This window comes from Phyllobates terribilis, unplaced genomic scaffold (assembly GCF_046119375.1).
Source record: "Phyllobates terribilis strain yellow unplaced genomic scaffold, ASM4611937v1 Scaffold_9__5_contigs__length_417890890, whole genome shotgun sequence".
Lineage (NCBI taxonomy): Eukaryota > Metazoa > Chordata > Amphibia > Anura > Dendrobatidae > Phyllobates > Phyllobates terribilis.
The window spans coordinates 120,297,738-120,320,969 of NW_027362769.1; the positions used below are offsets into that span (position 1 = coordinate 120,297,738).

The window sequence follows — 23,232 nt, forward strand, 5'->3', positions numbered from 1 at the left end:
ATCAACCTTTGGGCTTGTTCACACATTGCATTTTTTTTTTTTGCTAGTTTTTACCAAGGAAAAAAACACAGCGTTTTACAGTACCAGCAAAGTCAAAGAGATTTCTGAAATCTCGCTGTTTATTTTTTCTTTTCAGATTTGAACTTTCAAAGTGTTTGTGCAGCATTTTTCACCCCTTCAAATGAATGGGGGAAAAAGTATGTAAAAACACGTCAAAAACGGGCGTATTTTACTCAGCATTTTTTATGCCAAAACATTGTTTTTTGGTACAAATCTGTTTCAAATACTCAACATGTGCACAGTGTCTTTACAGAGACTAATATTCAGTCTTCTCAAGTATTTAGAATTGTGTGGCTCACACAGAAGGCATGATTAATCCTTTACATTTTTTGGCGTCACTTTTTTTTTTTGTCTTGTGGCATTTATTGATGATTTTTGCACCAAATTCTTCAAAATGGCACACGTGAACCATGAATTTTGTGCAAAATTAAAAATGCACCTTTATGTTTATTTTTTAATCTCTTTGGTAGCTTTTTAGCCAATAAAGTTCTGCAAAGATGTGGCAAAATGTTTCACAAAACTTTCAGACGAATATAAAATTACTCCTCGAGGGAAGAGAGGACTGGAGTATATTTATACAAAAATGATACAAATTTTTAAAAAGTTGCAATTAGTGAATCAGCTGAAAACATCTGAGAATCCAAAACCCTGCCCACAATTGCAAACATACAAATACAGGCAAATTTGTATAAAATAGACTTCAGGAAAAGCGTAAATTAAAGGAACAATAATGAGCAAATGAAAAACAGGCAAAAAACACCAAAAACTGGTTAAAAAGGCACAAATCCAATAATGAATTGGGTCCAGATTATTTCCTAGTTTTTATGTAGCTTATGGCACACTTTTACTATTAATTTATTTTTCTAGGTAGAAAACAACAGTCAGCTGGTCGTGCTGAAATTTTCACGTTCAAACACCTTTTCTTTCAAGGGGTTTACCACTGCTTTAAATAGGTCATCAATTTCAGATAGGAGGGGGTCTAACACCCTGAACCCCCATCAATATGATACCTGCCCCCATGGTGGCCGGCTGTAAACAGTGCACAGAGCAGAACAGCTCCATACATTATTTAGTGGCTGCACCTGGTACTGCAGCTCAGCTCCCATTCACTTTAACAAGATCTGATCCGCAGCACCCGAGAGTATCTACTAAGCAATGTATGGAGCAGTAATGTTCCACACCAAACTGGAGCCAGTGTCAAACTGAAGAACATTGGGCCCATCTGAGGACTTCATTCTGAGGGCCCACCTTTCATCCATACAAAACCAATGCATTATCATTAAAGGGGTTTTTCGTACCTAGATTATTGTTTATCAGGCACTGTATCAAGTGGTATAGCCATAAGATACACATTGTTAGGATTTGGCTCTGCTTGCTGATTTGACCAGTTATCATGTGATTGTTCAGATACTGTAGAAATCCAGATGGTGGCGCCAGGTTCTCCCCAGGTTCTCTTCTCAAGGTTTGCGCTATAACCTCTCCTGAAGGAGAAGCTAGGGCCCACCAGAGGATTCACCAGTTCTCTGGTCGGCCAGTCCAACCTTGACTAGAGTTGTTAACAGATGATCATGGGGGTACTGGTTGTTAGACCTCCTCCCCATGATCTCATATTGATGACCGATCCTAAGAATATTTCATTAATATCAGTAACAGACAGCCCTTTAAATGTTTAAAGACTAAGATAAACTGGCGTTTAAAAAATTGCATGTTATTTGTATCACTAAAACATGGCAATCCCGTACATTAACCATATTTGCCAACTTGTTAGAACTGGCTTTGAAAGTTAGTTGGTGGCCCCTTGGAAAAAAATGGTGACCATATAATAGATAAGGTTGGTTGGGCCGGTCTGAGGAATGTGTGATCTGGGCACTTCCAAGGCAGTTCCATCTAGGCTCCAAGATAAGGATTCTTTTAAGACTTCAAGCCAAGGTAGAAACACGTTGCGCTTGTATCAATAAAGTCCATGCTCTAATTCACATTGTTCGACCGGTGACTTGAAGTTCTATGCCATTCAATTCAGCGCAAGTGAAGGGCTCACTAGCGCCACCGATGTTTCTTCTGAGAAACTCTACAGTTCCTCCAGTCTTCTCATTGTTGCTCACCTGGAGGGTTTTCAGGTCCTGGGATTTGGTAGCAGAACTCCTTTTTGGAATCCTGACGTACAAGCGGTGCAGTTGCACAAGGGACTTCACCCATCATTAATGAAGCCATTCCACTGATCAAGACATCTAGAGCTTGCAGCTCCAATCCCACAATTGATAACCAAACCTATGGAAAGGCGGCATCTTCGTTTCTTAGTTTATCCACTGGGCAGTGTTGTTTGTAACTGTGGCATTGGATTTTTTGTGTTCTATGCAGTGGTCAATGGAAGTGAGTCAATAGAAGGTTCTGAAACCTAAGGATGTTCATGGGTAAAGATTTGTAAAATCACATTATTTTTAAGGAACATTCCCATCTCATACGTTTATGGCATATTCACAGTATATGCCATGAATGTATAGTAAGTAGTACATGTGAATCCCACCAATGAAACCTGCATCTATCATGAAAAGGGGATCCATTAAAGGTCGCTGTCAGTGGAAAGGTGGTCTGAACTCCCATGCAAATAAATAGGAATTTACACTACTTGTCCAGGGAAAGGGTCCCATTCTCAAAATAGATATAGGTCCCACATATATGACATATCATGCTGTAAATGTATGGGACGGGAATACCCCTTTAACTTCACAGGCTGCATAATTGATCTCAATAGTGCACAAGTTGGCAGTAGTGCTAAAGGTTAGGAAGTGTCTGGCAGCAGCTTACTCCTCTCTCCCCATAGAGAGCACACAGAATAATATATCTAGATATCTACATGTTGCTATCCAAAAGATGTTGTATTATGTGAAATGACAGAATTTGTGTATTATTGTAGAATATGAGAAATTACAGAAATAAATCATTTATGAAGAAGCTTACATTTCTGCTGGAGCTTTGCCCCTTGTTAGTTGTGGCAGCTTGATACATGGCCATCCTGTCTTTTAGTGGTAAAGATTCAGGCAAGTCCAGTGGTATATTACCACTTTTGGTGGTGTCCTCTGATGATCCTTTTTTGGTTCTTGTAATACCTGAAAGAAAAAATAAATTCACCAGTAAATATTCGTTACAAACATTGATGGTCCCAGAACTTTGGGGCACATATTACACACAAAGTAAAGGAAACACTGAGTCTGGAAATAAATCGCAATCGTTTTCATTTCAGTGCAATTACCCTCCAGCACCCTCGGAGGCAAAATGAAGAATTACATGATGCCCATTGAAATGAAGCAATGACTGAATATGATGGGTCCTCCATAGGAAAAGAAGCTCTACTTTATCTGATGGATGAGGATTTCCTTTATTAAGACAGAATTCTATAGTGTGGTATAAAATCTCGCACTTGTGAATGTACCCTTATATTTCTTCAGTCATATAGTGCACAGTAGGAAATCTCATTAGCATTATATTAAGTCATTTTAACTGTTTAATCTTCCCCATGCTTCATGCAATGTGAATAAATATAGTACATAGTACATTGTGTGCCAAACCTTCAATTAAAGGGTTATTTCCGTCTTCATAAATTGGTCTCTTACCAAGTAATGCTGGTAAATATGAGTAGTTTTGCAATTTACTGCAGATTAAAATGTTTAGACGTCCTTGACATATCAACACTTTTCTTTTTTTGTTTTTGTTTACAGCTCATTGTCTTGGAGACCGACCACCAATGCTAGATAACAGAGTGCAGCAAATGTGCAGTGCTTACAAGCTCTTTTCTATTGAGCCGGTAAGCACTGTTTTGAAACTGGACAAGATTACTGGAGTACGCTGTCCAGGCAAGGTACAATACAGCGTTTACAAGCTAATCAGCAGCGGTGGTTGGTGTCCTAGGCGACAAGCTGTAAAGAAAAGTTAATATATCAAGAATGCCTGAATTGTAAAAAAGCTTGTACTGTTAGACCAGATCCATCTTGTTGAAGTTGGGAAGAAATCCTTCAACAGGTACAGAAACAAACAGTGGTATATCAATCCGAACTGTTATGTTATGAGATCTTATTCTAAGTGCATGCAATTAAAGGAAACTTGTCATTCAAAAATGACTTTTAGGCAAGGTCACATGACCCTATCTTCTCTCATTCGAGATCACACTCTGATAACATTCTTATCAGCATTTGATCGGAGTGTGATCATAGTGTGATCTGATTCTTTCAGATAAGGAAAAGATGGAAAAAAAAGTCTCCATCTTCATCATTGTGTAAATTTGTGAAAATCCTAGTGCAGTCCAATTTTTCCACTTACTCATTGAGCGGCATGGCCGAGTGCGATCTGAATATCTGATGCAAATTGTGTATTTTTTTCCTTCGATCAACTCTAACCAAGGAAAAATATCAGAGATGTGATCGATCCTATAGAATAACATTGGTCCGAGAGCAATCCGATGTTTTGTTGTATCACACTCAGACCGAAAGCTCAAAACCTTATCTGCAACTATAGTTGTAATCTGCAGGTAAGTGCCATTTCAAATGTGTGGCTATCTAACTGAAAGTTCGGCTGCAGGGAGAAATTAAGTTATATTCTCCCTGCAGCCGCTTACCTCCAGTCATTCGGGCAGCACCTGAGCCATGAAGAGTCAGCGTTCACTGCACATTGTATGTTGAATCAAGATATCAGTCAAAGCACAGGGGGTGATAACAGCACACCTACTGTGCACAAAGTGTTGACTGTTCACAGCCCTGATGACTGTGGCTGCAGGGAGAATACGATATAATGTTACTATACTGGCATAGTACTGCTGGAATCCAGTGGCTGAAGGAGCAAAAGCAGGAACAGAAAGCAGTAGTAGAAGTTCTTGGAGTTAGCAAAGGAGTTGTAGGAAACAATCCGTAGATAAGTGAGAACAGTTTGGGACTGTCCAGGAGCTGGAGACTGGTGCTAGACTAAACAGCTAGACACAACACTCAAGCAATGAGTGAGAGATCCATGCAGCTTAAAGTAGGCCCAAACAGGAAACAAGATGAATCTCACAGGTTCAGAATCTGCCATATTAGTAAAGGGCAATTGCAGAACACAGCAGCAGCCTCTAGTAGTAAAACGTGGATTTGCAGCACAATTATTAAGGTGAACAATAGCAGCCACTAGTGGTTAAACTGTAGAAGGACAACAAGTATAGTGACACATAATGTAGACTGGCATTATGACTGCAGCTAAATAACATTTTTCTAGATGACGTGTCTCTTTTTAAGAAAGCAAATTGTAATGTACAACGGTTAATGTAAAAGTGAAATATACAGTAATACAAGTTATGGATAGCAGAGTGTCATGTAGAAAACCTGTTCTGTTATCCGACAATACTGATATTGCCCTTAAATCCAGATGTGATGTCTCCCTAATCTTTTCTGTATAATATCATTTTTCCATGAATATATACCTGTCAGATTCTTGTTTTCAGCTCACGACATAGTAAGAATACAATAAATCTTGTCTCTACAGCAATGAAAAGCTGATCATTTGCTTCAAAATAGGAAACAGTCGGAAAGTTACCGCAGGGAGCAATCACAAAGTGCGGAGATAATTAGCAGAATTTGATGCTTGTCTTATTATTTTATGTAGGGAATATTATACATCTAATAGATTTCCTTAGACTAAAAGGGCTTTCAGGTTTGGAATGATTCCTAAAGGAGCTGCTGTGGACTAGCATAGGAGTGCCAGCACTGTAGTTTAGTGATTCATTAAAAGGCGTCTATCAACACAAAATTAACAAATAAAGTAGCACGCTAGCGCTATGGTATGCAAACATGAAATACACTGTGTTCCAAATTATTGTGCAAATAATATTTTCTCCGATTTTCCCAAATTACCTATATGAATTGCAGTCATTGTAATTTTCCAGTCAAATAACTATTAGAGTACAATTGAAAGGTTTTTGTACAAACTGCCTATGATAACAGTATATTTTTAAAAAAATAAAAAACTCAAACTGCACTCAAAATGCATGTTCCAAATTATTATGCACAGCAGAGTTTTCAACCTTTTCATTTTAATAAAGAACAAAAAAATTATAAGCATTAGCAGGTTATTACAAAGTGAAATCAAACAGTTTTCAACTCAAAACTTTATTCTAGGTGATGTTACATTTGCACATAGGACCCCTTGTTCGAAAGGAGCTTCTGAACTCTCTCGTCCATTGAATTTGTCAGGTTTTGGATGGTTTCTGCTTCAATTGTTTTGCATGAGGACAGAATACCCTCCCAGAGCTGTTGCTTAGATGTGAACTGCCTCCCGCCATCATAGACACTCCTTTTGATGATGCTCCAGAGGTTCTCAATGGGGTTGAGGTCAGGGGAGCATGGGTGCCACACCATAAGTTTGTCCCCTTTTAAGTTTGTCTATGATGGCGGGAGGCAGTTCACATCTAAGCAACAGCTCTGGGAGGGTATTCTGTCCTCATGCAAAACAATTAAAGCAGAAACCATCCAAAACCTGACAAATTCAATGGACGAGAGAGTTCAGAAGCTCCTTTCGAACAAGGGGTCCTATGTGAAAATGTAACATCACCTAGAATAAAGTTTTGAGTTGAAAACTGTTTGATTTCAGTTTGTAATAACCTGCTAATGCTTATAATTTCAAAAATGACAATTTTTTTGTTCTTTATTAAAATGAAAAGGTTGAAAACTCTGCTGTGCATAATAATTTGTAACATGCATTTTGAGTGCAGTTTGAGTTTTTTATTTTTTAAAAAATATACTGTTATCATAGGCAGTTTGTACAAAAACCTTTCAATTGTACTCTAATAGTTATTTGACTGGAAAATTACAATGACTGCAATTCATATAGGTAATTTGGGAAAATTGGAGAAAATATTATTTGCATAATAATTTGGAACACAGTGTATACGAAATTTGAATTGCATTACTGCTCTAGAAAATAGGAATAATTGAGAATAATTAGAGCAGGCCAATTCATGTGTACCCGGTAGCCGGAATAAGGCGATTCTTGTTACTGGGAACCTATCTAGTGTGAATCCTCTCTTAGACTGAAGCTTACATGTATATGGGAAGGTAGGATCCTGCTATAATTATAACTGCCTGAGGCTGATGGGTGGAGTGCCTAGTCAGAGAACCTATGTGTACAAATATCAAAAGACTGACCGTCACTTCCAAATAGAAAACAGGTGTGTACAGGTGCTTACTAAGAGTAGCCATCTCCGTACATAACCAACAAATAAAGTAGCACTGTAACGCCATAGTACGCAAACATGAAATATATTAAATTTGATATGAATTACTGCTCTAGATAATAGGAATAAGTGAGAATACTTAGCGCATAAATTGGCCTGGCATTCCACCCCTAAGCCTCAGAAGGTTTTAAATATAGCAGGATCCTACCTTCCCTTATAAATGTAGGCTTCAGCCTAAGAGAGGATTCGCATTAGATTAGGTTCCCAGCAACGAGAATCGCCTTATTGTGGCTACCAGGTACACATGAATTGGCTAATTTATGAGCTAAGATTTTTCAGTTATTTATATTTTCTAGAGAAGTAATACTATTCAAATTTCATATATTTCATGTTTGCACACTATAGCGCTGCAGAGGGCTACTTTATTTGTTAGTTATATATGGAGATTGCTACTCTTAGTGAGCACCTGTTCACACCAGTTTTCTGTTTGGAAGTGATAGTCAGTCTTTTGATATTTGTCAGCACAAAATGACTGTTCAAACAAAAACACAGGCGCTTGGTGCACCCTTGGCGTTGCAAAACAGTTCAGTGCTCCTTACAATTCTCCTGCTTTGCATCTATCTCCACCCCCCTCTTCCTTGATTGACAGGAAGTCAGTAGCCAGAGAAGGGCAGAGATAGATGGAAAATAAGTGGATGGGAAGGTCCACGTAATAATTTGTCCACACCAAAGGCACTGATTCATCATTTGAGGTTTTTTTTTAAGTCACTTTCCCTTTCTGTCTTGTTATATTGGTTGCCATTTTTGGCTCAAAGTTTATCAAAATGGTGCACATGATTAAGGAATCTGGCACAAAGTAAAAATGAGGCTTTTTTATTTGTCTTGAACTGCTTTTGCGACTTTTGGTGCCAAAATTCACCAAATTGGGTTAAAAGTCAAATTTACTCGAAAATACACAGGGGGTGAATGAAGTGAAATTGCTACAAATTTTGCGACTTTTTAAAAAGTCGCAATTGGTGAATCAGCCAAAAATATCTGAAATTGCTAAACTCTTCCCACTAAACAGAAAACAAAAGAATACAGATGAGCACACGTAAAATAGACTTCATAAAAGGCGCAAATAGAATAAAAATTGGGTGCAAACAAAAAAAGGCACAAAAGTAGATAAAAAACAGGCACAAAGGCAGTGATGAATCAAGGCATAAGAGTGCGTTGAATGTCTGTGCTTGGTTTAAATAGCTATTTTCTGCTGACAAACTCCATTTAAGGGGGATGAGCTACAACACCAGGCACATTCAAAAAACAAGACTAACCTTTTTGGAACAAAAGAAAAACAGACCATTTTTTCTTATCCTAGACAAACCCCGTTAACACAAAAATTTTCTTTTAGTCAAGGTGTACCTTAACGGAAGCCATGAACATGAGAATATTTTTTGAAGGTGCAAACAATTAAACTTGGTGTGAATCGATTTGTACGATCCTTTCCACCGGCCACGACAGTGGGATGTGGCTGCTGGATGGCAGAGGAAGTAGCTCTTTAAGTGCTGATGTCCGCAGCTCTTGTTTTGATTAGCCAGTTTAGCACAAAGTTATCATTTCAGCAAGACGCACGTGCAACATCGCACCAGACTAGCTAATTAAAAAAATGGATGCAGACTAGTGTTGAGCGAACGTGCTAGGATAAAGTGTTATCTTTGGCGTGCTATGCTAATATGTTTGCATTCCTGCGGCTACATGTTTTGCGGTGGTAGACAGTCGCAACACATGCGGGGATTACCTATTCATTAGCCAATCCCCGCATGTGTTACGTCTGTCTACCACTGTAAAACATGCAGCTGCTGGAACGCAAACATAGTAGCAGAGCACGCTGAAGATACTCGGATAATAAGTTATCCTAGCACGTTTGCTCAACCCTACAGCAGACATTAGCAGGTAAGAGCCAATGGAATGAGAAGTGAGAATAAATTCACGCCAACTCTTTACACAATATTGGTGCAACCTGCTGATAACCTAAGGTGTATGATGGACCACCACATTCGAGCTGCGTGATGGTTTGATAATTGGGAAGATTTATTATAATGGAGCATATGAAATCTATTTTTTTCAACGGAGGCATGCATACTATAGAGGCAGACCATGTGGCTACTGTGGGGGGAACTTTTAGAGAGAGGTGGCAAAGTTCTGGTCGTTCCAAATGTTTTGATGGTAAGAACTGGTGCATGACTCCCCATCATTGTTACCAAACTATAAATAAGGAACTTGGCCCAAGTGTAATGGAGAAGGCCTGAAGGGAAAAAAATACCAGGTTCTATAATGTTGTCAAATTGTAATCTTTGATATTCGGCTCCCTGTCTTCTGTGTACACTATTATAGTAATTTAAGGGGTTGTCTCATCACTTCTTCAGGGCAATCAACTGATCATAATAGGTCTTGTTTCTTTTCCGTAGAATGCTGGGGCAGTGTAGTGTTACATGGATGAACTGAAGACACCAGATTGGGAGATGCTCCTACGCTCCATTTGGCTCATGAAGAGGGGTACTGATTAGAGATAAGCGAACCTAACCCTAAAAGTTCGTACCGGACAGTTAGTGTCTCAGAAGTGTACCGGAAGTCCGATGGAAAGTTCGGAGTTACGGAGGAAGAGAGATAAGGAGACACAGAGAGAACTTTCCAGCTCAAAAGTTCGAGTTCCCATTGTTTTCAATGGGGCTTGGGTTCTCGTTCAAGTTCAGGTACAGTTCTGGTACCTGAACCGAACTTTGGAATAAAGTTTGGGTCGGGTACAAGAGCCCGGACTTCCACAGGTCCGCTCATCCCTAGTCCTGATTTGACGCCTTCTCCTATGATTTCCACATTCCCTAATAGAAGACATAGACAAGTGTAGCTTTCATGAGAAGAATCTTTTCACTCTTTCCGGTAAGAAAAATAAATACAAAGTCATATGATAAAGCCGTCTTTTTTTTTTTTTACATGATTTCACATGTCACATAATTAATTAGAACTTGCACAGGATTTAATTAGAAGTAGTGCACTCTGAAGTTTGGGTGTGAACAATAGCAGGATATTTCTCCTGGCCAAGTGTACTTTCACATAGGAAATAACAGGAGAGAATGTCATTGAGAACGTAAGACGAGCGCTTCCTAATAATTGTGTGGTCTGTGGCACCGCTAAATATGGCGGTAAGGTCAAGTGGCACAATCAGAGCCGAGTGTTCTTAGATTTAACAAGTAAGTGTCTCTAAATAATAATAATAAAAAAGCCTTTAATGCAAGACACAGGCGGCAGTTCTCATCCCGTATCTGGTAAAAAATTCATTTCAGAATGTCCTGTTCCAGCAAATAATGACAATTACAATGAGCTATTAATGCCTATTTCCATCATTGCACTCAATTCCTGCTCTCATCACTTCTTTTCTCTTTACAGTAAAATCTGTTGATTTAAAGAGGACTAGTCATTCTCCTGGCATATCTATTGGATCAATTAGATGTTCTCCCTGTAAATCAACAATTTTGTAGTATCTTCTCTTCACTGTGTTCTATCGTTATTCTGTTATTCCTCCTGGAAATGTATTAATTTTTTCACAACTGAGCGTGGGCATTCCAATTGTCAATAGGATGTACCAAGGGTAAAGACAAAGAAATGAAAAACACAAAGTATCATACAAAACTCGTAACTTCTCACATACTATGTGTAGCGTCGGCGTCCCTGCCTCCTGCCAGACAGGGACGCCGTTCCCCTCACCTCTCCGCTCCGTGCCCGGTGGCTTCCTCCCGCTCTGCTGGCAGCGCGCGCTGCTTCCCAGCCTCTGTGCTTAGGGCGCGCGCGCTCCCCCTCTCTAAAAGGGGCCACGCGCGCCGTCCTAAGAAGTCCCCGGCCAGTGGCCGGAGGACCTCACCATATATAAGGCACCTCCTCCAAAATGGAGGTGCCCGAGCAATGTTGCTGCAAAGCCTTTCTACTCTGCTTCAGCCCTCAGGTCCCGTTACCAGTTACCTGCCAGTCACCTGCCAGATTCCTGCTTGATACCTGCCTGATACCTGCCTGATATCTGCTTACCTGCTTGCAATCCTGTGGTCCGACAGTCTGCCTACCAGCACCTGCCAGTCTGTCTATGGATCAGTCCGCCTGCGGACCAGGAAGTACCTGCCAGATACCTGCCTGATACCTACCTGCCTGTCCAGAGACTCTTACTCGCTCACCTGGGAGCGCTCACCTGCTACCTGCCTGATAGCCTACCTGGAGGCTTAGCCGTCACTTGCCGTGACCACCTGCCTGTCTAGAGACTCTTACTCGCTCACCTGGGAGCGCTCACCTGCTACCTGCCTGCTAGCCTACCTGGAGGCTTAGCCGTCACTTGCTGTGACCACCTGCCAGTCCAGAGAATCTTACTCGCTCACCTGGGAGCGTTCACCTGCTACCTGCCTGCTAGCCTACCTGGAGGCTCTGCCGTCACTTGCCGTGACCACCTGCCTGTCCAGAGACTCTTGCCCGCTCACCTGGGAGCGTTCACCTGCTACCTGCCTGCTAGCCTACCTGGAGGCTCTGCCGTCACTTGCCGTGACCACCTGCCTGTCCAGAGACTCTTGCCCGCTCACCTGGGAGCGCTCACCTGCTACCTGCCTGCTAGCCTATCCAGAGACTCTTTCCCTGCTGTCACTTGCCATGACCACCTGCCCGTCTAGAGACTGTTCCCGTCACTTGCCGTGACCTCCTGCCCTTCTACCCAGAGACTGTCCCTGTCACTTGCCGTGACTACCTGCCCACCTTCCCGGGGAGTCACCCGCTTCCTTACAAGGACTGCCCCTTTGTATAGTTGCTCAGAGGTTCCACCTCCCAGACCCCTTACACTATGATTTAGTATTTTCTCCTGTAATAGATCAAGTTTGCATTTCACAGATAAGAAAATGTCAAAGTCATGATATCTTCTCAGACAACAATAAAACAAGACGGCTCAATATAATTCTCAGCCAATTGACAGAGAAGGACAACTCAAGGACTTATATTTGTTTAGGTGAAGTTATTCCTCAGTATGATTTTTTCTTCTTTCTTTCCTTTTTTTTATCCATCTTTCATTCTGACATCTTTCTCTTACTCTCTTTCTACCATTTTTTCCTTCCTTCATCTTCTTTCACACTTTCTTTTTTCTTTCTTTCCTTCCTTTCCTTCCTTTCATTTCCTTTCTTCCTTTTCCCTGTTTCATTCCATCCTATCACTTCCTTTTCCTTTTTACATGTTCCTTCCTTTCCCTCCCTTTCCTCCTTTCCTTTCTTTCTCCTCTTCCTCTCCCTCTCCTCTTCTTGCTGGCACTATGGGCTTGCGGCACAACGGCCCTGAGTTACTCTACTTACATTTTTCTATTCCTGGATGAGATGGTCTCAGGTATAAGGGTGGTTAATAGACTCCTGTTCTTGGTGGTGCAGGGATGACAGCTGGCATGCTATGTTATTAGTGCTGCATTACAGCGATCTGACATTCATATTGATGTCCGTTTTTCATGTACGTGTTCTATTCATGTTTTTATAAGAAAGAACACGTACCTAATAAAGTCTATAGGGCTGTTCAGATGTTCGTATCTTTTGGCAGACCAAGTAGTACACACAAAACACGGCGACATGACAATTTTTTTTGTCAGGCTCACTAGGTGAGGTGGATCCTCGATGCCCAAGGTCCAGTAGACACACGGACCACAAGCGTCGGCACAGCAGGCGGATGAAGCACATGGGATACAGGCAGCCGAGGGCACTGGAAGCCGCGGGCTGACAGAAGATGTCCTGGAGACTGCAGACAAGTAGCCGAGGTACTGGAAGCCTCAGGCCAATAGAAAATGTCCTGGAGACCACAGACAGGTAGCAGAGGTACTAGAAGTCAAACAGCAGACATCTTGGAGACTGAAGACAGGTAGAAGTGGTACTAGAAATTGCAAACAGGTAGCATAGGTGCTGGGAGTTGCAGGCCGAAGAAGACGTCCTGAGACCGCAGAGAGGTTAGCAGAGGTACTGCAAGCTGCAGGCAGACAGGAGACATCATGGAGACCACAGACAGGTAGCAGAGGTACTGGAAGTTGCAGTCCAAAAGAAGATGTCCTGAGACTGCAGACAGGTAGCAGAGGTACTGTAAGCTGCAGGCAGACAGGAGACATCCTGGAGACCACAGACAGGTAGCAGAGGTACTGGAAGTTGCAGGTCGACAGATGATGTCCTGAGATCGCAGACAGCAGAGGTACTGGAAGCTGCAGGCAGACAGGAGACATCCTGGAGACAGGTAACAGAGGACCTGGAAAATGCAAGCAGGAGGAAGAAGTACTGGAAGCCGCAGGCAGTCCGGAAATGTTCGACAGACCACTGACAGATAGCAGAGATATTGGAAACCACAATCCGGTAGCAGAGGTATGGAAGCCACAGGAATACAGTAGACAGCTTGGAGACCTCAGACAGGTAGTAGAGGTATGGAAGCTGAAGGCTGACCTGAGACATCCGGGAGAAAGCAGACAGGTAGCAGAGGTGCTGGGAGACCGAGAACAGGTACTGGAAACCACCAAGAGGTCGTGGAGCACCGACAACCTAAGACACTCAATACAAACATATAGGAGTGTTTCTTGTGAAGGCCTTGGTTAGATGATCAAATGGAAGCACACTGGACTACTTGCAAAGCCCGATGAAGAGCATAAGAAAGTTTAGCGGACCTGATTGAAGGGAGCGGAGCCCAGACCCGGGATAGTTGTGTAACATTTTTGATCTGAGATATAGGTCAAAACTATCCAAATAAATCTATGGGTCAGTGAAAATCACAGACATCACACCGATGACATCAGTGTGCAGTCCGTATGCTGTCCGTGATTAACCCTGTAATGTATAGTAGCAGTTTCTCCTAGCGACTTTGTTGCACCGCCGATCTGAACTGTGCGCTCTCCAATGCTGCAAGCAGAGGCAGCTATCTCTCTTCGGCAATAGAGGAGCACAAGGGGACTAAATCTGGCCAGATCCAGTAATCACCTTCAGGCCACGGCCTCGCTATCAGTATTTGATCAGTATTCGGTCAGTATTTGTTCTCAGGAGTGGGATCCAAAACCAGGAGTGGATGATAAATGCAGAATTGGTGACTTGTTTCTATTATACCTTTTCTCTGATTGTTCCTCACCTGGTTTTGGCTCCCACTCCTGAGAAAAAATGCTGACCGAATACTGACAAAATATTGATAGCGGGACTGTGGCCTCAGAGCAGCTTTATAGCAAAGACCCTGTAAGAGCTGTGCTCCTTGCTAAGGAAACCTCTGATAGACTGTAGAAGTGGCAACCAGGAGAACACTATAAAATAAAATAAAAAATCCCTCCTTTCTTGAGAATTCTGTGCATTTTTACAAGGGTTAAATTGCAAAGTTGTTGGTTTTACAAGCACTGCAATTATTCCTATTTATGGTGTCGAGAAAACCCCCTTTAGGGAAGAGTGAGGAGACTGGATAACTCGGATGTGGATCACAACTCAATGCTCGGACTGGCCGGCGGCTCTACCAACCGGAGAATGACACCATGTATTTCTATGCAGCTATCACGCTTGGCCAGTCCAAACATTGCGTTGCTATCCTCATCAGAGTTATACGAACTCTTCCCTTATGGTGATGCTGCAGAATATGTTGGTGCAATACAAGCAATAAGCAATGAATTAATACATTACAGTATAGTAATATCCCAGCAGAAACATAAAAGATTTTTATTTCCCACGTAAAAAGCAATAGATACACACAGTACATAAATAAATGCCTAGTAATGTTCCAAAAATTGGAGTTAAACTCGGACATATTAGAGATGTCACAAATCAGCTATACAGCGAAATATTGCATTTGTTTTACTCTGAGGATGTTGTAAAATGACAAGCAATAGCTCAGCCGTACCTGGAAACTTACTTTAACTGATTAGAGGGTCCGGGGAGCTTCTGCCTCTGTACAAGACTTTAATAACTGCTTATTTGTTACCGGTGCCACAGGGAACAAAAACCAGCATTTAATATCAATTCATTCTACTGCAGTAAATAAAGTGACGGCAGACATGCGGTTTTCAGTGTAAATTGTCTGAACCATCTACATAAGCACCTGGAAACAGGATGCAGTAACTAGTAGAAAAAGCAATAAAGTTGTGTTTCCAGACTTTATCCATTTAAGCCCTTCACCCCCCAAGCCTGTTTTCACCTTCCTGATCAGGCCAAATTTTACAATTCTAACCAGTGTGTCACTTTATGTGGTAATATTTCTGGAATGCTTCAATATCACCCAGTGATTCTCAGAATGTTTTTTTTGTGATACATTGTACTTTATTGTACTTTATTGTATGGGTGAATTGAGGTCAATATTTTTTTGCATTTCTTTGTGAAAATATCGGAATTTTGGTGAAAACTTAACAATTTTCAAACTTTTAATTTTTATGCCCTTAAACCAGATAGTTCTATCACACAAAGTAGTTATTAAATAACATTTGTCACATGTCTCTACTTTACATCAGCATCATTTTTTTAAACATAATTTGTTTTTGTTAGGAAATAAAAAGGGTTAAAAGATGTTCAGGATTATCTCGTTTTTCCAACAAAATTTACAAAACCAATTTTTTTAGGGACCACATCTCATTTGAAGTGACTTTCAAGGCTGATGTGACACAAAATACCCAAAAGTTACACCATTTTAAAAACCACACCCCTCAAAGTGCTGCTCGAAGCCACATTCAATAAGTTTATTAACCCTTCAGGTGTTTCACAGAAATTAAAGCAACTTGGAAGGAAAAAATGAAAATGTTACTTTTTCCCTCAAAAATGTTGATTTAGCCCTAAATTTTGCATTTTCACAAGGGTAACAGGAGAAAATGGGCCATACAATTTGTTAAGCATTTTCTCCTGAGTACAATTCTGGCTGGAATAGATAGAAGATGCCATGTCGTGTTTGCAAAGCCACTGATGCGCCGAAACAGTGGTAACCCCCCATGAATGACCTCATTTTGGTGTGGGGAACACCTTGAACCCACAGGTGTTTCACAGAATTTTATAACATTGAGCCGTGAAAATGAAACAATCCATTTTTCCCACAAAAATGTTGGTGTTGCCCCAAATTTTTCATTTTCACAAGGGTAACAGAAGAAAATAGACCATACAATTTGTTGTGCAATTTATCCTGAGTACACTGAAACCCCACAAAAGAGAAGTAAAGGAAAAGTCTCACCGTGTGTCAATTGATATGGCAGCTCCTTAGTTGGCTCACTTGGAACCCAGTCCGTTGACCACCGGAAAAAAACATAGGAAAAACAGAGGGATCCACGTGGCATATATAAAAAGTTAAATCTTTATTCCATCTTAGTAAAAAAAAATATAGGATGATTAAAAAAACCTGTCCATTCTTCTGATACGTTACTGGCTAAAAGCCCTTAGTAATAGAATATGAAACCCCATATGTAATGGAAAACTACTGTTTGATTGCACGGAATGGCTCGGAAGGGAAAGAGCGCCATTTCAACTTTGGAGCACCATTTTGGCTGGAATAGATTGCGGATGCTATGTAACATTTGAACAGCCTCTGACATGCCAAAACAGCAGAAACTCCCCCAAGTGACCCCATTTTGGAAACTACACCTCTCGAGAAATTCATCTTGGTTTGTAGTGAGCATTTTTAAACCTCAGGCGATTCACAGAATTATATAATATTGGGCTGAGTGAATAAAAATTACCATTTTTTCCTCTAAAATGTTGCTTTGGCCCAAAGTTTTTAATTTTCAGAAGGGGTGATAGTAGAAAATTAACATTACAATTTGTTACTCAATTTCTCCTGAGTATGCCAATACCCCATACATGGTCGACAACTACTTTTGAGGCACAATACAAAGTTCAGAAGGGAAGAAGCACCATATTGTAGTGCAGATTTTGGGGGAATGGTTTGAGGGTGACATGTCACATTGGCAGAGCCCCTGAGGTGCCTAAACAGCAGAATCCCCCCATAAGTGACCCTATTTTACAAACTACACTTCTCAATGAATTCATATAAGGGTGCATTTATCATATAGACACCAAGGGTGTGTCACTGAATTTTATACCATTGGGCGGTGAAGAAAAAAAATTAAATTTTTACCTCAAAAATGTTGGTTTTCCCCCAGATTTTAACATTTTTACATGGGGGAATGGGTAAAAATAGCACCAAAAGTTTGTCCCACAATTTCTGCTGAACGTGGAATTACCCCATATGTGGCTGTACAGTACTGCTTAGCCACAGAGACTCGGAAGGGAAGGAGCTCTTGAAGAACAAAATTTCATATAATAATTTACCGAATCCATATATGTGGAGTGCCAGAAGAGCAGCATCCCCCCCTCAAGTGGCCACATTTTGGAAATTACAGACCTCTGGGAATTTATCTACAGGTTTAGTGACAATTCTGACTCCATGAGTGTCTTCCAGAAACAAGCAGCAATGAATATTGCAAATCTGCAGTTGCAGTGCCAAGTATGTTGCAGTGCTGCCCATACATTGTGCCCAGCATGTGCTTCTAGAGACATGGACCCCATCAATTAAGTGGGCTCTCATCGCTACAGAAATGCCAAAGGTGGACGTTAACTGCGGTTTAGGCACACTGGGGCTCAGAAGGGAGAGGGTCATTAGAATATGAGAGTGCAGAATTTCTTGGATTCCTTTTGGGGGGTGAGGAGCCATTTTGATTTTCCAGAGTCTTTGTGCTACCGGTAATGTGGAAGCTCCCTATATTTCCATTGACAGATGACAGACCTGACTGGGGACTTGCTTTTTTGTGGATTGAGCTGAAGCTTTTATTGGGAACATTTTACATAACATCTTGGATCATGTTTATCCTGCGCTATACTCTGACCTCTGCTCAGCGGTGTCCTTCTTTTCAGAGGTGCACAAAACTGTGTCCAACCTCGTTTTTGTGCACGCCTAAAGAGACGGACACCGCCGGATCATAGGCCAAACAACGTCCAGAGTGCCTCCATCTGCCTCATTATAGGGAATCTTCTGGCCGTGGTTCCGTCTGAATCACGTACTTCATATATTTGCATGGAAATCCGGCGGAAGCGCTCAGTGTAGAACGCAGGATATATGTGAGCCGAGCTTTACTGCGATCTTTGGGAGGCAGAATGAACAAATCAACAGTAGACCAATAATTGGTTTTATTTATTTTTTTAAATAAATTTCCAAAGACTGACAGAATTTAGAGAATCTAGAGAATCGGATCACACTATGCTCACAGTTTGATAAGACTCTGATCAGACTTTGATCAGAGTATAATTTGCATAATCGGCCTGAATTTTTCAGATGAGAGAATGTATGGTCGTCTGCACCTGCCCTTAGGAAAGGGCATTAATATCAGATAAGTGGGGGTCCAACACCCTGAACCAGCACCTATCTGCTGTTAGTAAGTGCTACTGTGTCTGGAAGAAAGCATTGCACAGCGCCATACACTGTGTAACGGTCATTCTTGTGAACAGCATCTCAGCCACTATTCACATTAATGTGGAGTTCTAACTCTGTACATTGTTTTCTTCAAGTTGTGGCTGGACTTACTAACAGTGGGGGTACCAGATGTTGGACCCTCTCCAATCCTATATTGATTACCTATCCTGAAGGAAGGCTATCAACATCAGAGTCCTGACCAACCCCTTTAAGTTCCAACAATTGGGGCTATGTAAGGGCTGCAGAATAACAGTTCCACACTACCATAATCACTTTGTGTGGCTGGTGCAACTGGACTGGGGGCCCATAGGTAAGGGGCCCACTGTCACCTTCAAAGTAGCTTGCGATTGTCTGTTAGATTCAATGGTCTTTCATATCTCAAGATTATTAGGGAATTGTTGGAGATTCATAAATGGTGGCTATATGATGCGATATTGGAGAACAAGAGACAAGAAAGAAACTTTCTCATTCTTAACAACTTTCTTATTTAAACATGAGTTTCCTGCAAATAGTGTGTATTATTCCGAGTAAAATATCCCTTTAGTTTTAATGAGGCTTTCCACAAATCATCAGGACATTGAGACATCGATTATGACTCACAGTTGTCGTAATCTAAGAAAAATGATCATGGCAGGCCAACATTCTGGCAGAGTTGTACTTTAACAACAGCTGGAGAGTCACGGGCTGCTTATTCTTTCATTAGACCATTGCAGCAACCGGCAACGTATGACAGGAACTCTGCAAAGTGCTTTACCCTCCAGTTGAGTCACAGGTGGATCTGTCATAATGACTTATTCCCTGTTTGCTTCATGTTCTCATGAATATAGTAGCAACATGTACGGAGAATGAAATCGCTGCTGGCAAAGAAGTATGCTGGGGCTGGACTAAACTCCACTTTTAGAAGTGAATCTCCAGACTCTCATTCTGGATAAAATACATTCCCAGTGATACCAATGCAAACATTTTACTTTATTCTAAATCCAACCATGTTATACCCATATTCAGAGGCATTGCTCGCAATGGGCACCAGAGGCATATATCCTGGTGCTTTTACCCAGTACTCCAGATTTCCCACAGCCAACCACTAGTAGTGCCTCATATATTCTTAAAGTCTTCCAACACTACTGCTGATGTCAATATGGTCTTATAAACTAAGTTTATATTTTCTGTTCCAATGCCATGTCATGACGTGAGCATGTTGTGCCAGGGATCCGTGCAAGAGTTATACTAATATAGATATCAGACGAGATACGGGTCCCCAATTTATTCCTAAAATTTTGGTGAGGATAAGAGAGGTCTCAATGGCAGAAGGCAGATTAGGTGGAAGGGGCGCTTAAGGACTTACATATGAGAAATAAACCCCTTTAAGGACGCTTCACAACATATTTTAGCTTCTAATATTTTTTTATGCTGTTTTTGGTGTTTTCCACAGTTTTCACAGCATCATAGTCAAGACAGCACGGGTCCAAGTATGGACAAAACAGGTCATCAACTAAGACGCAAGAAAGATATCGCGATGTAGAACTTTTCTGCATTGAGATATTTCTCAGTCATTTGAAGATATGCTACATTTATAAAGCCACAGCTATCAATCTCATTAAGCAGGAGAGGGACTGGGTGGCCATATTGAAGTTGCACCGGGCCAACCCATAAGCAGTCCACAGATATTGGAACAATAGGTATGCTTTTTCCCAGATCAAGGAGATGTGCTTACTTCGTAATGCAATTTTGCTCTCACAGACGCACTTTAAATATAATCAGGTTATAATTAGTGTTGAGCGATACCTTCCGATATCAGGAAATATCGTATCGGATTGGATCGGACCGATACCCAAAAAGTATCGTATATCGCCGATTCCGATACCGGAAACCAATGCAAGTCAATGGGACACAAATATCGGAATGAAAATAAACCCTTTCTTTCCTTGTAGGTTAATTCTACATGAAGTAAAACAACTAAGAATAATGTAGAATGTATTACATGAAAAACCGGCAATTCATCAGCGGCATACACTGGTACCCGACAATTTAGAACAGAAAGAATAGAGCTTCACACATAGATTAGATAGATAGAAACATGTCAGTCACATATATATGAAGTACAGTGACAGTGTTGCTTACTGTACTTGTCATTTAGTGTAAAGGATTTATTAAAAGAAATAAGAGTGTTTTCATGCACCATCTCTTTAAAAAAGCTGGCCGGCAATTCAGCAGCGGTACCCGACAATTTACAACAGAAAGAATAGAGTATCACACATAGATTAGATAGATAGAAACATGTCAGTCACATATATATGAAGTACAGTGACAGTGTTGATTACTGTACTTGTCATTTAGTGTAAAGGATTTATAAAAAAAAATAATAGTGTTTTCATGCACCGTCTCTTTAAAAAAGCCGGCCGGCAATTCAGCATCTGTACCCGACAATTTAGAATAGAAGGAATAGAGAATCACACATAGATTAGATAGATAGAAACATGTCAGTCACATATATAAGAAGTATAGTGACAGTGTTGATTACTGTACTTGTCATTTAGTGTTAAAATAAAGGATTTATTTAAAAAAAAATTGGCGTGGGGTTCCCCAGAATTTTAGGCTCTAGCGGAGGTTAAGCAAACAGCTGGGGCAGATGTTTGAAGCCTGGGAAGGGGGTAATGCCCACGGAGCTTCCCAGGCTACTAATATCAGCCCCCAGCTGAATACCTAGCCTTTACTAGCTATTAAAATGGGGGACCCCCCAAAAAAATGATGTGGGGTCCCCCTAGTTTAATAGCTAACAAAGGCTAGGCAGACAGCTGGGGGCTGACATTAATAGCCCAGGAAGGGTGCCATGAATATTGGCCCCCTCCCAGGCTAGAAACACCAGCCGTCATCCATAGGATGCGCCAATTCTGGCACTTAGCCTCGCTCTTCCCACTGCCCTGTAGCGGTGGCAGTGGGGTAATAGGGCTGGGGTTGATGTCAGCTTATAATGCCAGCTGACATCAAGCCCAGGTTAGTAATGGAGAGGCGTCTATAAGACACCCCCATTACTAACCCCATAATCAAAGTTTAAAAAAAACACAAACACCCAGAATAAAGTCCTTTAATTGAAATAAACACACAATTCTTTATTGTTCTAAATTAAACCATACCTACCGTCACGCCCATTCCAGCTGAAGCCAACGATCTCCTGCAATAAATGAAAAATAATAAAGCAACATCATCCTTACCTTTCCATGGTTCCCACGACAGCTTCAGCTCTGCTACATCGAGATGACAGGCTGGACCGCAGCAGAAAGCTGCCATCCAGCCTGTCATCCCGCAGACACTGAGAAGCGCAGGCATGCTTGCGCTCCTCAGTGTCTCTCTGTGACGGCATCCCGATGAGCCGACAATGAACTCGGCTCACCTCATGCACGTCACTGACAGCGTGGGAAAATTCTCACGCTGAAGCGCTGAGTGCAGGAGAATTTTCCCACGCTGTCAGTGACGTGCATGAGGTGAGCCGAGTTCATTGGACATGACCTCGGCTCATCTTTATGCTGTCACAGCCAGTCACTGAGGAGCGCAAGCATGCCTGCGCTTCTCAGTGTCTGCAGGATGACAGGCTGGATGGCAGCTTTCTGCTGCGGTCCAGCCTGTCATCTCGATGTAGCAGAGCTGAAGCTGTCGTGGGAACCATGGAAAGGTAAGGATGATGTTGCTTTATTGTTTTTCTTTTATTGCAGGAGATCGTTGGCTTCAGCTGGAATGGGCGTGATGGTAAGTATAGTTTAATTTAGAACAATAAAGAATTGTGTGTTTATTTCAATTAAAGAACTTTTTTCTGGGTGTTGTGTTTTTTTAAATACTTTACTAGAAATTCATGGTGGTCATGTCTAATATTGGCGTGACCCCAGGAATTTCGGGCTTAGGGCCAGATGATAATGCCAAGCTGGCCCTAACCCCTTTATTACCCAGTGAGCCACCACACCAGGGCCCTGGATGAGTTGAGTACAGCGCCAGAAGATGGCGCTTCTATGAACGCGCCATTTTCCGGGGTGGCTGCGGACTGCAATTTGCAGCGGGGGTGGCCCAGAAAGCTTGGGCCTCCCAGCGCTGCAGATTCCAGCCCCCAGCTGCCTAGTTGTACCTGGCTGGACACAAAAACAGGGCGAAGCCCAACGTCAATTTTTTTAAAATTATTTCATGAAATAATTAAAAAAAAAGGGCTTCCCTATATTGTTGTGTCCGGCCAGGTACAAATAGGCAGCTGGTGGTTGAGGGCAGCCCGTTCCTGCCTGCTGTACCTGGCTGGACACATATAGTGCGAAGCCCCACTTCAAATTTTTTTTAATTATTTCATGAAATAATTAAAAAAAAAAGGGCTTCCCTATATTGTTGTGTCCGGCCAGGTACAAATAGGCAGCTAGTGGTTGGGGGCAGCCCGTTCCTGCCTGCTGTACCTGGCTGGACACATATAGTGCGAAGCCCCACTTCAAATTTTTTTTAATTATTTCATGAAATAATTAAAAAAAAAAGGGCTTCCCTATATTGTTGTGTCCGGCCAGGTACAAATAGGCAGCTGG

General features: G+C 41.5%; 1 protein-coding gene across 4 annotated transcripts in view; it reads right to left on the reverse strand.

Moving 5' to 3' along the window:
• XIRP2 (xin actin binding repeat containing 2) overlaps nt 1-23,232 on the reverse strand; it is a 238,766-nt gene that overhangs the window by 81,718 nt on the left and 133,816 nt on the right. For all 4 annotated transcript variants that reach the window (XM_073647013.1, XM_073647012.1, XM_073647016.1 and 1 more), the window contains one exon: nt 3,019-3,167. In XM_073647013.1, coding sequence (XP_073503114.1) covers nt 3,019-3,167 — 149 coding nt within the window. The remainder of the gene's footprint in view (nt 1-3,018; nt 3,168-23,232) is intronic.